The following is a 17,192-nucleotide window of genomic DNA, read 5'->3' as shown; positions in this document are numbered from 1 at the left end:
AGATTCTTGGGTCAATGCGATGCAGGAGGAACTGAGCCAGTTCGAGAAGTTAGGAGTGTGGAAGTTAGTAGATTTTCCTGATGGTCACAGGAAGATTAACACAAAATGGGTGCTTAAATGCAAGAGAGATGATCGAGGGGTTATTATTCGAAACAAAGCTCGACTCGTAGTCTAGGGCTTTAGTCAGCAGGAGGGTATAGATTTCACCGAAGTATATGCTCCCGTGGCTCGACTTGAAGTGATTAGGATCTTTCTAGCATTCGCATCGTGGAAGGGATTTAAAGTTTTTCAGTTAGATGTTAAATCGGATTTTCTCTATGGGAAGGTTAAAGAGGAGGTATATGTCGGACAGCCACCGGGCTTCACCGACCTAATCCACAAAGATAAGGTTTATTTGCTGGATAAGGCGTTGTATGGTTTACACCAGGCCCCGAGAGCTTGGTACGAGACTTTGTCTCAACACTTGCCAGCCAACAACTTCATCCGTGGAAAAGTGGATGCCACTCTCTTCACCAAAGAGGTCGACGGACATCTTCTGATAGTTCAGATATATGTGGACGACATCATATTTGGGTCAACGAATGAAAGTTTGTGCAAAGACTTTGAAAAAGTTATGAAGCAAAAGTTTGAAATGTCATCGATGGGGGAGATGAAATTCTTTTTGGGACTTCAAGTTGATCAACTACCTGAGGGAATTTTCATATACCAGACAAAGTATGTTCATGATATCTTAAAGAAATTTGGGATGTCAGGATCTACTCCAGCTTCAACCCCTTTAGCGACGAACCATGGGATAAACCCAGATCTCACCGGAGACAGGGTAGATGAAACGATGTATCGTTCCATGATCGGATCGCTGATGTACTTAACTGCTTCAAGACCCGGATATCATGTATCCAACTTGCCTCGCAACACGGTTTCAGTCAAGCCCCAGAGCTTCGCACATGGTGATTGTGAAACAGATATTACGCTACCTGAAAGGAACTCCATCATTGGGGTTGTGGTATCCAAAAACAGGCTATTTCACACTCGAAGGGTATTCTGACTCCGACTTCGGAAGCTGCAAAGTTAACGCAAAATCAACAGCTGCGGGATGTCAGTTCTTTGGACCACGTCTGGTCACCTGGCAATGTAAGAAGCAGACCTCTGTGGCTCTATCCACATGTGAAGCCGAGTATGTATCTGCTAGCAGTTGCTGCTCTCAGATCTTGTGGATTCAGCAACAGATGCGCGACTATGGTTTGCAATTTCTTAACACCCCTATCTTTGTTGATAATGGGGCTGTAATAAACATTACAAAAAATCCTGTTCATCACGCTAAAACGAAACATATCGAAATTCGTCATCACTTCATCCGAGATTGCTTCGAGAAGAAGTTGATACGAATTGAGAAAATCCACACTGACGAACAGAAAGCTGATTTACATACCAAAGCATTTGACAAAACTCGTTTTAAATATCTTTTAAAACTAAATGGTATGAAGCTTTTATCGGTGTCGGATGGGATTATTGGCGTTGATGAGGATAACATTGTAGATGATGATGTTGAGAAACAATCTGCAATGGTTTGTCGATTTTTTACTTGTTTTGGTATTTAGGGGGAGTAGAGTAGAGTTATATTTTCAGAAAATACAAAAACAGTAAAAAATTTTTAAAAATCCAAAAACATGAAAAATGTTAAAATCCAAAACCAATATATTATCAACTTCGTGTTCTCGAAGAAGATATTCCCAAAACTGCTTTCCGCACAAGATATGGGCATTATGAGCTTTTCTCATGTCTCCATCTATCATTCTCTGGAGCAACATATGCTGGCCTGCTGATTTTACATATCATTCCCTTAACTCTTTCATCAGTTCCTTTGGTCAGTCTAGTGATGGTTTCAGATGTCATGTTTCTCAGTCCCAAAATATCACTATTATTCTTTGGAAAGGTAGGATAGCCAAGGCTTCCAAATAATCACGCACATCCAACACAAGTCTTGTTACATGAACAAGCTTGGAGGATACAACACTTGTGGGTTAAAACCCTTACAAAACAGAAAGTCTGGAGTGACTAAACACCTCCGATTTTGTATGTAACAACCTTGTTTTTAAGCTTACTAATCATTAACTTGATTAGTAGCATAAGGACATAGGCTTGTTTGAACAAAACATAAGTTTAAGAATGTTTTATAAAGTTCTCTTCCAAAACAAAAAGTTGGACCTCAAAAATGGTGATGTTCCACCTTGGTTTTCCATGGAAAACCTATGGAAACACTCCTAAAGGTGTTCCATACTTTGTTGAGGAAGAAGATGTGAAGAAAGATATAAGAAATGTAAGATTTAACTCACTTTTGCAACTTGAATGTTTTTGCCTTCAATTTGATTTCTCAGCTGATTTAGAGTGTTTGAGAGTGAGAATGAAGTGTTTGCAAAGCTGAGCATTACAAACCTAACCCATTACCATCCCTAATGGAAATAGAGGCTTCAACGTGTATACTCTGATGTAGAGGTAGTGTATGACTCTAGATTCCTATGACTAAAAAGATGAACATGAAATAAAGTATAAAATGAAAAAGGTACTTTGACTCTTTTCTCAATATTACGGAAATAGAGGGTAAAAGAAGAGATGTGAGTGCTCTAACTTTGTTTTATATTTTTTTAACGGTCAACAAAATCAATTCTGAGCATTTTTAAAGAACTGATTAGATTAAACGGAATATTTCAAGAGTAACCCGAGCACTCTAAGTCTATTAAAAGTATAAGTATTTGCCTAGTGTAAGAGCATTGAGAGAAATATTCAAGTTACACATCCAAAATCATACAACCTTCAAAAGAAAGTGGACTTTAAAGAGCTATAAGGGTCATATTGCACAAAGTTTAAACAATGGGGAGCTTAAATTCACTCCTTACATAGTTGTGCGTCCAAAAGTTTTTAACTTTTTGCAAATTGCATACTGATCCATCATCCACACACACCAACATTCAATTGTTTTTTATATTTTCTAGCCTACTTTGTTGGTGTTCATACCATTATTTATTTGCAAATTGCTTACATCAGCCATATGGCCCGGATATAAATCTACAATATTATGTCATCTCACTTGTTAAAAATTGAATCTCTTCTCTCTAGCAAGTGTTTGACTAGCCTGTGGGATTCCCTAGAGAGTTTTATGGTGGGGCTTCTCATATTGCAACAAGAATCTTCATACAAAGAAAGAAGCAGGCTTTTCATGGAGTTTCAAAAGTTTTAAACATCATATCAAGAATATTATTATTACTATTATTGTTATTATTACAAGGTAAACAAGACTTCACATGATTTCTATGGCTCAGTTTTAGTCCCATCAAAAACATAAAATTATGTTCTTTGTGCTTCTGCATCTGAAACATCCCCTCAAGATTTAATCACTTTCTTGGTTTTTTTTTTTTTTTTTTTAATTTGAACATTTTGATGGGTATTTTGGGAATTTGTCCATGGTTGGAAAAAAATGAGGTAAACAAACAAACACTTGTATGGAATATTCAAGAATCTAACCTCATAAAACTGTTGTTATTCTGGTTACCCTTCTGTATGATGGTGAGTTTGCAAGTGGATGTATGGTGCAATCTTGACAATCTTAAGGAAATATTAACTTTTGTTTTTTTCTTTATTTATTTATTTGTTTGTTTTCTAATTTACCTTTAAATTTAGAATCTTACATCTATTGGGAAAATAGGTGTTCATTGATTGATCTATTTTTTTTGTTTGTAGCTGACTTTTTTTGTAGTTTGACTAGTATTTGTAAATTCTTTGATAGTTATATTGATAGAATCTTTTGATTTTTCAAAACTTTTTTGAGGATTGAATTTATTAGTTTGAAATATTGGATTGAAATATGAACATATAATCTCTGTTTTGGGTTACACTTGTGCAAGATTGGCATATTTTTATTAGTAATGTTCTTGTTCTTTCTTTTCCCCAAATTTGGCATATTTTGATTGAGACATGAACAAAAAAGTTGGTATTTTTTTTGTGGGATTTTTAGTTCAAGATTAGAACTGATGAGAAAATGTGTTTTGCATGTTTGAACAAGATGTTCTTCGTGTTAAATTCGTTCGTTTGATCGACACTCTTTGATACGTGTTCCTGTTCTTTCTTTTTCCACAATCTTGACATATTTCGATTAAGACACGAACGAAAAGTTCACATTTTTATTTTTAGATGATTTTTATGGGATTTTTAGTTCAGGATTAGAAAGTGTGTTTAACATGTTTGAATAAGATTTTCTTGGTGTTAAATTCGTTCGATTAATTGGTTCTCATTCATATGTGTTCTTCCGTTTTTAACAGATTTTGATCGAGATATGAACAAAAAAGTTCAAATTTTTAGATAAAATTTGTGGGATTTTAAGTTCAAGATCAGAGTAATGGAGGCATGGAGAGGCTAAGCAGGTATGCTGGACCTTTATTATTTTTGTAATGAACATATTAAATTATTCGGTTTTGAACAGTAATTTGTTCGATTTATTGTGAATTAATGTTATTTTTCTTGAACAGTAATTTGTTCGATATATTGGATAAAGTTTTGGGATTTTGAGTACAAGATTATAGCTATGGATGACAGTGTATTTCCGCCTAATAACATGTTCGGAGTTCCATCGGAATCCATGATGGATTACGATTACATGGATGAACTCTTGTTAGACGGATGTTGGTTACAAGCAACAGACGGATCCGAATTCATCAACAACAACAACAATAATCCCGTTTTCGACCCTTCATTTATCTGGCCGGCGGCATTGGAGTTCAACAACACTGATCATATACCAGAAGACGACGTTCAAGCAGAGAGGGCGAAATCGTCATTCCTCAAGAATCTTTCAGTCAGTCAAAGTCAAAATCAAACTCAAGACGGGATTTTGACGACAACCCACGTTAGTGATTCGACCGGTTTTCATAATCAATCGGAGACAAGCCAGAGATGGTGGATCCCGCCAAGTGTGAATATCGGGGTTAAAGAAAGGCTACTCTACGCGATAGAACATATAAAACACTCTTCGGTACACAAAAACGCGCTTATTCAAATATGGCTACCGGAAAACCGAGAAGGAAAGAAAGTTTTGAGTACGACAGATCATCTTTTCTCACTCGGGTCGGATTCCCCTCAACTTTCTAATTATAGAAACATATCGGAAAACTATCATTTTCCAGCAGAGAGTGATACGAAGGATATTGTCGGGTTACCCGGAAGGGTATTTATGGGAAAAGTACCCGAATGGACTCCAGATGTTCGGTTTTTTAAAACTGAAGAATACCCAAGAGTTGTTCATGCTAAACAATATGATGTTCGTGGGAGCGTTGCGGTGCCTATTTTTGATCAAGATAGACAAAGTTGTCTTGGTGTGATTGAGGTTGTTATGACTACTCAAAAGAGTAATTATACACCAGAAATAGATGGCGTTTGTAAAGCTCTCGAGGTATATTTTCACGTTTTTCTTTTCTTTTTGTATTTTAGAAAAAAAGTTTTAGAGTAAAATGTTATTTTCGTCACACAGAGGTTTGGCCACTTTTGCGACTTTCGTCCAAAGGTTTGTTTCTCCGCATCTGGATCCAAAAAGTTTGAAATTTTGCCATTTTCATCCACCCAATTAACTTCGTTTGTTTATCCCTATTAACTTGAAGGGTATTTTAGTATTTTTCACTAAAGTCCAAGTTTGTAATGCATTGCATTATAAACTTATACTTTAGTTAAAAATACTAAAATACCCTTCAAGTTAACTAAATAAACAAACGGAGTTAGTTGGTTGATGAAAATGACAAGTTTTCAAACCTTTTGGATTCAGATGCGGAAAAACAAACATTTGGACGAAAGTCGCAAAAGTGGCCAAACCTCTGGGACGAAATGGCATTTTATGACTGTTTATCAAGCGCAATACAAAATCTTGTTAAGAAAAGACTAAAACTTTTGAAGTTTTCGGTTTCTTAATAGGCGGTTGATCTGAGGAGTTCTGAATCTTCAAACGCTCAGAAAATCAAGGTAACCGATGGTATGTATCAAGCAGCATTGCCCGAGATTCACGAGATCCTAAAATCCGCTTGCAAAACGCATAACTTACCTTTGGCTCAAACGTGGGTCCCGTGCATACAACAAGGAAAAGACGGCTGTCGGCATTCGGACACAAACTTAATCCACTGTATATCAACCGTAGACCGCGCTTGCTACGTGCACGATACCCGTTTTAAAGATTTTCAAGAAGCGTGTTCCGAGCACCATCTGTTGAAAGGACAAGGTCCTGTAGGTAGAGCTTTCACCACGAACCAACCGAGTTATTTTCCGGATGTAACGTCAATGACGAAAACCGAGTACCCGCTTTCACATCATGCTCGGGTTTTCGGTTTGTGTGGGGTCGTTGCAATACGTCTAAGAAGCACGTTTACGGGTAATGTTGATTATGTGTTGGAGTTTTTTTTACCCGTTGATTGTAGAGATCAAGAACAGCAAACAAGTTTGCTTAATTCTTTGTCGGTTATTATACAAAAAGTTTGTCGGAGTTTAAGGACTGTTACGGATCAGGAGTTGTTGGAAGAAAGTTCGGTTGTTGTTCCAAGTACTGTAGAAGTGAAAGTTGAAGAAATCTTGACCGAAAAGCCCATGGATTTTGTTAGAAAACAACAGAATGATACGGGTTCTGGTGAGGGTAGTTCCGTCAATGATGGTATTAAGCGGCCCGAGAGACGACGGGGCGGGCCAAAGTCGGAGAAAACCATCTCTTTGGAAATGCTTAGACAGTATTTTGCTGGCAGCCTGAAAGACGCTGCTAAGAACCTCGGGGGTAAGTTTTGATATTTGCGGTTTCATGATATTATTTTCGATTCGTTTACATGGGTTAAACATGTCATAGTGATTATTCTTACAATTTTTGTGATTGCAGTTTGTCCGACGACTTTAAAAAGGATATGCCGACAACACGGGATACAACGTTGGCCTTCTCGGAAGATCAAGAAAGTCGGTCATTCATTACAAAAGATCCAGCTTGTGATGGATTCCGTTCATGGAGCTTCGGGTTCGTTCCAAATCGAGTCATTTTACTCAAATTTCCCCGCTCTTGCTTCTCCCGATCCAAACACAAGCTCGCTTTCACCTTCAAAGTTCATTATGATTGATTCAAAAGCCGGAGATGGTGTCACGAAATCACTGTCCCCCTCATGCAGTCAAACTTCGAGTTCTGGTCAATCGAGTTCAAGTGGGAACCCCCCGTACCCGTACCCAAACCCACGCACACCTACGGGTGAAGATACGTGCAACAATGTCTTGAAAAGAGCGCGTAGTGATGCGGACCTTCACGTGTCACTTTATAGTCAAGATCAAGATCAAGATCAAGATCAAGAACCAGAACAGAAGGTTTTTAATAGATCGCGTAGCCATAAATTGCTCACCGAGCTCCCAACAGCTCCAATGATTCCTCCAAATAGCGGGAATGCTCGAGATGAAAGTATTCTTAGAGTTAAAGTCGCATTCGGTGAAGAAAAGATACGTTTTCGGTTGCAAAACGATTGGGGATTCGATCGGTTACTTCAAGAAATCGCTAAGAGGTTTAGCGTAAACGATATCAAAGAGTTTCATCTCAAGTACTTTGATGATGATTCCGAATGGGTTCTTTTAACGTGCGATGCTGATTTAGAGGAATGTATCGATGTTTATAGATCGTGTAAGAGCGGGACAATTAAACTCGCTCTTTTAGAACCTCAATATTTGGGCGGTGGTAGTTTCGGTAGCAATGCCACCTTGTAATAGTCGACCTTGGTTCATCGGTTCGTTGTTCAGTCACATTCTTTTGTGACGGGATCATCTCGAATGGTCATGGTTGATGGGTCAAGACGGGTTCTTTTGGTCAAACACATGAATAATTCAGCTTAGAAATCGCGGTTGTGTGTCAAGTTGTCTACGTGTGTTTTTGATGGTGCATTAATGGGTTGTAACGAACGGTTTGGCTTACAGGTTGACGGGAAGATGAGTAAAATGTTAGTGAAATATACTTGTGTTTTTGATGGTAGTTTGTTGTACAAATTAAACTTGGTAATGGGTAGTTTTGTATTTGGATTCTGTAGTAAGTTGTACTGTACGCATCAACAGTTGTACATTGTTGTAGTTGATTGTTGAAAAAGAAATGAAACGATGATAGCCTTTGGGTTTCTATTTGAAGAAAAATGAGCTAGCAAATCCGTCATATACTCGGAAATGAGGGTGTTAATAGTAAGTAGTATGGAGAATAGTTATTAGATTGTGAATAGTTAGGAATGAGATTCTACAAATGTAATCTTCTAGCATGGAAAATGGTGTGTTGTTTTTTACACGTGACAAACAAAACCCAACACACATTTTACTGCGTGTAGTGTTTCGAAATCGACTAGATTGTCTTTTACATCAGTTGTATCCTATTCTATTTTACCCTTACATATTATACATTGTGACATTTGGGGTGCCTCGCCTGTTATGTCTAGAGATGGATACCGATATTTCATTACTTTCATTGATGATTTTAGTCGATTTGCATAGATGTATCCTTTGAATTTGTGACAACTGGCACCAAACCGGTAATTTCCGTACACTTTAATTATTATTTAAGAGAAAAATGCCCGGATAGTCCCTGTGGTTTCGCATTTTTTCACCTATAGTCCCCAACTTTCTAAAACTACCTGAATAGTCCCCAACTTTTCATTTTTTGTTCCCGGATAGTCCTTGTGTCTAACTTCAGTTTGTTTTCTCTGTTAAGTGGGTGTGAAATGACCAATTTACCCTTTCCTTTAAAAGGCCAAACCACAGGGACTATCCGGGCAACTTCTTCATTTTTAGAGAAAAACCCCACCACCACACTTCATCTTCAACCTCCACTCACCATCACCCTTCTCCACTGTCACCGCCAACGACCTGCCATGTTCTCATCTTTCTTCCAGTCAGATTTAACCCACCTGTTCTCCCATCCATCTGTTGAAAAATATTGAATTATATAGATAGATTAGCACAACAAAAGTTCAACTGAAACACTAAATTTTACACATGCATTATCAAATATAATCTGCTGATGATAGTTTTTTTACTAAATTTGACAAATGATTGTCATCGTTGACCGATATTTACCACTCTACTGAGCTGATCTATGATATAAAAAACAAACAGATCTATTCACAAATAATCCTAACATGAGAACAACTAGTAACAATACCACCATTAACGATTGCAATCAACATAAATCCTTCTCACAGAGAAAAAACCAAAATATTAAGCTAAAACCTCAGTGACGTATATCAACCTACCTCATATTCTCATCCACAACTACAATTTTACGCATCGATTAACAATCTAACCTAACCGAAACAGATCCGGATCGTAGGCAAATCTGAACAACCTAACAATAACCTAACTCAGACCAGCAAACACAACTTCATCAACAACTCATCGCAACAAATCACTACCTACATTCAATCAAAGCAATCCGTAAACATCAATTAAAGAGAAATTAAGAAATGAGAGAGATTTAGGGTTTAACCTCCGTCTAAAAACAACTATTTCATAATATCAACATATCAAACTAACATCAAATCGCTTCAATTTAAAAACAATTCCGAAATCAATCCGAAACCACATCTGTGAAACCACATCTTCAGCAGCTCTCCTGCTTCTCTCCGTCACAGCTGTGAAACCACATCGCCGACGCCGCCGCCGCGTGCGGCGGCTCTCTCCTTTCTCCCGATCTCACTCTCTTTGTCAATTATCCTCTAGATCAGTTGGTTGTGGTTGAAACGGTACAACAAGAAGGAGGATTTGGGGATGTTGTGGGTAACCGATCGGAGATACAGGCCGACTGGCAGCCAATCCAGTCGCCGGAGTTTGAAGAACGAGGGAGGAGAGGGTTTTGAGGTAGGGTTTCTTCAAGAAAGTGCAGAGAAAGAAGTGGAAAAGGAGGTGAAAAAGATTAGAGAGAGAGAGGTGAAGAAGATGAGTGGTGGGGTTTTTCTTTAAAAATGTAGAAGGTGCCCGGATAGTCCCTGTGGTTTGGTCTTTTAAGGAAAGGGTATTTTTGTCATTTCACACCCTCTTAACAACCACTTAACAGAGAAAAGTAACTGAAGTTAGACCTAGGGACTATCCGAGAACAAAAATTGAAAACTTGGGGACTATTCAAGTAGTTTTAGAAAGATAGGGACTATAGGTGAAAAAATGCGAAACCACAGGGACTATCCGGGCATTTTTCTCATTATTTAATGACTGCAATTATGTGCTTTAGTGTCAACATTATCTGATTTCATACAATACAAGTGAATTCATGCACGTCTTATACTACCAAATATTGCTTTATGCATTAACGAGAGCGTTGCGTCAGAAATACCAGTAAACTCACCGGTAAGACACATTGTGTCAACAATTATGCAGAAAGCAGTTAGACAATAGAATTGGAGCCTAGGTGTAGGTCCAATGACAAGAATACATTAAAACCCAAGAAGTACATACAAGGGTTAACATATAAACCTTCCGGAAGCTAAACTATGCACTAAAAATCACCCGAAACTCACTTTAAATGCGGAATTCAGCATAATTCAGCAATAATTCAGCTTTTAACACAATAATATCATGCAAAATTTATGTTTTATTTTCCAAAATAACTTACAAAGTGTCGGGAATTAAAACTGCCACAAAAAGTGCTTCATACTTAGTGAAACTGCGCAATTCAGCACTTTAACGAACCGTAACGAACCGAACAACCGGACAATAACTGAGACATCAAAATTTGACTAGAAGTAATGTTTTTATGATATTAAACTAGTATTGATGCTAGAACACCTTAAAAATCATAAAAACCCCTAAACACACTTAAACTAACTTAAACCTTCTAGTTTACACTTTAAACCTCCATATTTCAAAAAAGAAATTTACACTTTACCCCCCCCCCCCCTCACCAAATCCGGCCTGTATGGGCCCCACACACTTACTTGGTCTCCTAACTAGAATGAAATAGAGAAATTAGTGCATAATTGTGTTGAAATTTCTTGTTGATGATTGTTGTTGAAATTGATTGATGATGATTTTAAAAAGAAAATAAACACATGTTTTGAAAACATGGGAAACCTCCACTTTTAGGGGAAATTTTGACACTTAGAAAAATATATAAGTTTTGAGAAACTTATTCCCTAAAAATGTGTACCAAGGTATTTACCAAGGTTTCCCTAATTTTTGAGTTAAGAAACGATGATTTTGTCAAGGTTAAAAATTGACATTAAGTGTGTATATTTTTGAAAAAAATATATATATTATTTTATCACCAAATTTTGTGCTAAGTGTATGTAGTATGTATTATACGTGCTAGTGTACTAGGACTTGAAAATACACTAAATACTCTTGAGGAGTAAAAACACAAAAATGCACATACAACGTACTTAGATGAATACAAGAAAATATATTTGTGAAAATATATTAGTTGGTAGAATAAATAACTTGGACAAGTTATGAACATAAAATAAAGTTTTGAACAAATATACATAATTTGGGTGCAAAGTGCAAAATACAAGATACTTATATTAATTTTTGAAGAAAATAATATAAGTAAGATACATAGTAAAAAATATAAAATATTTTTAACACAACAATACATATACAAAGATAGTGACTTGTGCTTGTACGATACAAGTCTAGTGACTAACGATAATAAAACACGTTTAGGTCACGACGCACTATAAGCAAATCCGGTGAAGTTTACGACGCAAGGAACGCAAAGTTGTGAGTTCATGCTCCCCCTTTTCTTTTAACTGTTTCAGTTTTATAACCTCGGGGGTGAAATACATGTTACAATATTTATAAATGGTATGATGATACGAGAAATGATACATGATACGAGAAATCGTGTCACGAATAGGGTAGCATAAGCACCATTAGTCAACAATATACCTAGACCGCAGAACAAAAGGTTAGATCTAACGGGTGTCGGGCAGCCACACTCTTGGTGAGAACGAGTACCAAGTAGTGCTTTTTTGTCTCATAATATGCCAACTAGAAAAATGCCTAAGGTTTGGTTGCTTCCTATGTCGTGTCACATGTTAATGGCCTTGCAACCCATTAACAACTTGATACATACATGAACACTTGATTTATACATGAATACTTGATTTTCACAAGATACATACCATGTTTTTCATACAAAGTATACTAACGTTCAATACAAAACTGCATGAATTCACACCAACATTATGTTGACGTTTATCCAAAACTCACATGTATTTCAGGTAACTAGAAGTGGATGTGCGCGTGGCCTTACTCATGCTTGTGGATGTCGCTTATGTTTATCTTTAAATAAAGTTGTAAACTTTTTAAGACAATGTTTTATGCTACCTTGCGATGTAAACGCTAAATTATGTTTTCAAATTATGAAATGTTTGGTATTTGAAGTTATTCTTACGAGCATGTAGTATGTTTACCTTTCGTATGCAATGAGAACCTTTCATGATCACACCTCGTGCTTCCGCCGCAGAAAGGGGTGTGACAGACTTGTCGTTCTCAAGCGGTTGATTGCTTTCGGCATTTCAAACTGCTAGTTGAGAACCTCTTCTCATGTACCATCAAACATCTTCATGTCCCTATACTACACGTAGTAAAATGTGTGTGTTGGGTTTTCTTTCAGATTCTTGCATTGCTTATCACATTTCATGTCCCTATGCTCCCCAACAGAATGGAGTTGTTGAGCGGAAAAACCACCATCTTTCTGAGGTAGCTCGAGCTTTATTGTTTCATGCTCGGTTACCAAAGAAATTCTAGTATGATGCATATGCCACTATTGCCTTCCTTATTAACCGGTCACCATCACCAGTTCTTCATCACTTATCTCCTTACGAGGTTCCATTTGGATCTCGTCCTGAGTACTCTCTTTTTCGTACCTTTGGGTGTTTATGCTATCCGTTTCTAGGTGATACGCGAGCGGATAAACTTTCACCCAAGTCTACTCCATGTATATTTGTTGGCTATGCTCCATCTCCTCTCGGTTATCTTCGCTATGATCCTCATATGTCTCGTACATATACTTCTCGACATGTTCGATTCCATGAGTCGATTTTTGACATTCCAGTGAGTTCTACTACTCCCATAGTTTCTTCAGATTCTATTCCTTTCTCCATTCCTCCTTCGCTTCCAACTTCTGTTTCTTCTCCATCATCTTCATCTTCTCCTATTGTTCCTTCCTCATTTTCTCCTACTATTTCCTCTCCTGATATTTCTTCACCTCCTTTTCATCCTCCGTGTCCTCCTCCTATTCTTGTTCCAACTCACCCAATGATTACATGATCTTGTGATCATACACAACAGTCGCGTCAGTTTCCTACACAACAGTCGCGTCAGTTTCCTGATCATGTTCTTTTTCATGTCTTTACTACTCCCACCACTGAGCCTTCCACATTTCGATAGGCTCAACAGTACTCTGTATGGTGGGATGCAATGCGTGCTGAGATTGATGCTCTTCATGCCAACCAGACTTGGCGTCTGGTTCAGGCTCCCACTGACGCCAACATTGTTGGTTGTAAGTGGGTTTACATGATTAAACATAATCTTGATGGATCGGTGAGTCGTTATAAAGCTCGGCTTGTTGCCAAGGGCTTTCATCAGACTGAGGGTATTGACTACATTAAGACTTTTAGTCCTGTGGTCAAACCTACTACTCTTCGTCTGGTTCTTTCAGTCGCTTTATCTCGAGTATGGTCTATCCGTCAAACTGATGTCAACAATGCGTTCTTACATGGAGATCTTTCTGAGCCTCTGAATATGACAACCCCCAGACTTTGTTGACTCATCCAGACCACATTATGTTTGTCGTCTGTAGATGGCTCTTTATTGCCTAAAGCATGCTCCTAGGGTTTGTTTTTCCAAGCTATCCACCACTCTGCTTGTTGATGGTTTTACCAGTGTCATTCAGATGTATCACTTTTTTGTTTATAGTCGGGATTCGATACCCTGTTATGTCTTGATCTATGTTGATGACATCATTATTACTGAGAGCTCTTCTGATTTTGTTACTAGCTTGATTGGGTGCTTACATTCTCAGTTTGTGCTCAAGAGTTTTGGGCAGTGTTGACTAGGGGTGCAAATGAGCCGAGCTACTCGCGAGCTACTCGAACTCGGCTCGAAAAAAAGCTCTAATGAGCCGAGCTTAAACGAGCTCGGGCTCGAGCCCGAGCCTAAAAACAAGCTCATTTAGTAAACGAGCCCGAGCCCGAGCTTTGCTTATCGAGCTCGAGCCGGCTCGCGAGCCTAATCGAGCTTTCTATTTATATATTTTTTTATTAATATATTAAACATATATTTATATAATAATTACCATTTATATAAATATAAAAAATAACTAAATTATGTATAATAATAATTATAATTAATATAAATTAATAAAAAAAATACTAAACGAGTCGAGCCCGAGCCGAGCTCGAGCTTGAAAAATTACCTTCGAGCCGAGCTCGAGCTTCAGAAATAAAACTCGAATCAAGCCGAGCTCGAGCTCGAGCTTTCATATGTTAAACGAGCTCGAGCTCGAGCCTGGTCGAGCTCGGGCTCGGCTCGGCTCGGCTCGTTTGCACCCTAGTGTTGACAATGACTTGTCCACCATCTCTTTGGTGTGACCATATTGGAGCTACATATCTTGCAGTCAACCCGGTGTTTCATCAGCACACCAAACACTTGGAGATTGACTTGCATTTTATTCGACATGGTTTTGACGGGCATTTTACATGTTTGGTATGTTCCTACTACACTTCAGATTGCAAATCTCTTGACCAAAGGATTATCTGGTGTTCGTTTTGACAGTCTGCAGCCCAAGTTTCATGTGAATGCTCCTCGTTCAGCTTGATGACTAGATGATTAAATACATATATATATTTTTTTTTAATCTTAAAGGTGTGTGTTTTGTGAATCTCGGGTGCTACTAAATACACTCTCCCTATTTACTTGATAGTTGATACACCCCCCTTATCTCACAAATTTGGATGTGGGGTCCATCATTTTTTCCTCTCAAAGGGGGTATAATAAGTAAATAAGGGGTGCATTTCTAAAATATGTCATGAATCTGCAAACAATCATTTCGGAGTCTTCCAGGGTTGATGATCATAGGTCGAGTATTAGTTTTCTTGTGACATTCTCTATCCTTATTTGCTTATTAAATTCATAAACGGTTTCATGGTTCAAATAAAGCTCATCTTCACACATAGGGTGAAAAATATGTTTCAAAATTATAAAATTTATGAGAAATAGTGTCATTACCTAGCTAAAAAAACACAATCAACTTGTACTTGTAGATTTTGAGTCACAACTTATAATGGTCATTATAATGTATACGTCTTTATAGACAAGGAGTCTAAAATATGTTCTTTTTTCCTCAAAATAGACTTAAAATTATACAAAAATAATGCAACAAATTTGGTTTATGGACCATCAAATGAATATGAAAATTCATAACTAATGGGCAAAGATTTCAACAATAAATTTTGAACTTGACTTTATATCATCTAAAATTTGAATCTTGACGTACGTTGACATAACTTTGGAGTTTGACAAGACATGATTTTCAAAGCATATATATTTTGTATTTTATAATGTATCGATTTATACGTATATGTTATAAATTAATGTGTAGTTTATGTTATCACCCAAATTTCTAGAAAATAAGTAAATGCTAAAATTTGTAATGGAAACCATGATGCGGGATCGGAATGAAGTTATCGGAATTCTATTTTATTTTAGTTATCATATCTTTTAATTATTTGAATTTCAATTTCCTAATCTTTTTATATTTAGTTTCCTTTGGAATTCTATCATATAAATAGGATATTAGGATTATTGTTTAGTTAGTTTTTGATTGAATTATAATTCATAAGAACTTTGTTCTTGAACCATTCGGTTCGTTTTATCGTCTTTCATTAGTTAGTTGCTATTGAGTCATTTGATTATGTGAGAAACTTCATCACAAACAATGCCAAAAAAATTAGATTTTGTCATCATATTCACTTTTTTTTTTTCTTTATATACAATGATCAAACATAAACACTTCGTTACTATGGTAACCTTGACAAAGTGAGATTCGACTTGTCTACATTTGGATGAAAGAAAATAAACTTATTTTCATAAATATATATAATGGTGATTGATGAACATACAAAATAAGATTAATTAATAGTATTTGATTGTAAGTCGGATACATCGACTTTGCTTTCAAATACTGAAGTTTCAGTTTTGATATGACCCAATTTACAGACAAATAAAGAATATGTATGGTGTATACAAAAGAATTTTTAATTGATTTTGGAGGTATTTTCAAACAATTAAATGTTTATGATTTATACTTTTTTGAAAGGAAAATTACAAAATCTTAGAAATGGTGGGCAACGATTGCAATGCCTTGGTCCCTTGATGTAAATGACGTTTTGTTTAATGTGAAAGTGATTAAAATAGTCAAGTTTTAAGAATGCGTAAAGAATACTCAAGTTTTAATATCGGCTTTATTTTTTTATCGGCAAATTTCCTTTTAATTCCTGTTATCGGAACTTAAACTCAAGACCTCACCTTTCAAATCTGGATGTTTAAAAGTTTTGCATTTACCAATGGACACCCCATTGGTTAACTAGTGACAGATCTAGTAATTTTTGTCGACGGTACCAATGTTTATCACTAAGGCTATGTGGTGTAGTGATGTTTCTAATCATCACCACCACCCTCCATAGAAACGCCACATCACTCCACCCTCATCAGATTTCCCCAAGTAATTCAATGAGGCTCATGTTTCCATGCTCACCATGCATGGATTGAGAGGAGGGTGGTACGTGTACCATGCGAATCATGTCTCATGTCCCAAATCCTCATCTCCGCACCCAATAGACTAATTATAGATCTTTAGGTTCTGTTATGTCGGGTCAAACCCATGTGATAATCCATGACCCTAACCACCATCCCCACCACACTCCATAGCCTTTTTTTTGAACGGCCAACGAATCCTCCAAATGGGCTACTGGCGAAATTCACCACATCGGGATACACTCGCCTTCCGAACCGGGGAAAACCCTCACCTAGGGCCGAAGCCTGTGAACACTCGCCCGAAGGCACGACAGTGCGGTGAGGTAAAACCCGCTCAGTTCAAGGATCGAACTAGCGATCGCCGCCTACTCGCCTAGTCTCCCATCATCACCAGGTGCCGCAGAAACTAAATGCTA

At 37.3% G+C, this 17,192-nt stretch overlaps 1 protein-coding gene across 1 annotated transcript; it reads left to right on the top strand.

Annotated features, from left to right (window-relative positions):
* Window positions 1-2,953: 2,953 nt before the first annotated feature.
* LOC110907948 (protein NLP2) lies at window positions 2,954-8,160 on the top strand. The gene is made up of 5 exons (XM_022152857.2): window positions 2,954-3,283; window positions 4,314-4,415; window positions 4,521-5,440; window positions 5,953-6,796; window positions 6,896-8,160. The coding sequence occupies exons 3-5, from the start codon at window positions 4,577-4,579 to the stop codon at window positions 7,753-7,755; spliced, it is 2,568 nt and encodes an 855-aa protein (XP_022008549.1). The 5' UTR covers window positions 2,954-3,283; window positions 4,314-4,415; window positions 4,521-4,576; the 3' UTR covers window positions 7,756-8,160.
* Window positions 8,161-17,192: the final 9,032 nt, after the last annotated feature.

The sequence above is a fragment of the Helianthus annuus genome, chromosome 14 (genome assembly GCF_002127325.2).
Source record: "Helianthus annuus cultivar XRQ/B chromosome 14, HanXRQr2.0-SUNRISE, whole genome shotgun sequence".
NCBI classification, from domain to species: domain Eukaryota; kingdom Viridiplantae; phylum Streptophyta; class Magnoliopsida; order Asterales; family Asteraceae; genus Helianthus; species Helianthus annuus.
Note: the sequence above shows the minus strand (reverse complement) of the source record. Positions and strands in the feature narration are given on the sequence as shown.

Excerpts from the sequence above, each read along its gene's own strand:
- LOC110907948 (XM_022152857.2), top strand. The coding sequence starts at position 4,577 with ATGGATGACAGTGTATTTCCGCCTAATAACATGTTCGGAGTTCCATCG. Across the intron at positions 5,441-5,952 it reads GCGTTTGTAAAGCTCTCGAG|GCGGTTGATCTGAGGAGTTC; the intron begins GTATATTTTCAC and ends GTTTCTTAATAG. Across the intron at positions 6,797-6,895 it reads CGCTGCTAAGAACCTCGGGG|TTTGTCCGACGACTTTAAAA; the intron begins GTAAGTTTTGAT and ends TTGTGATTGCAG.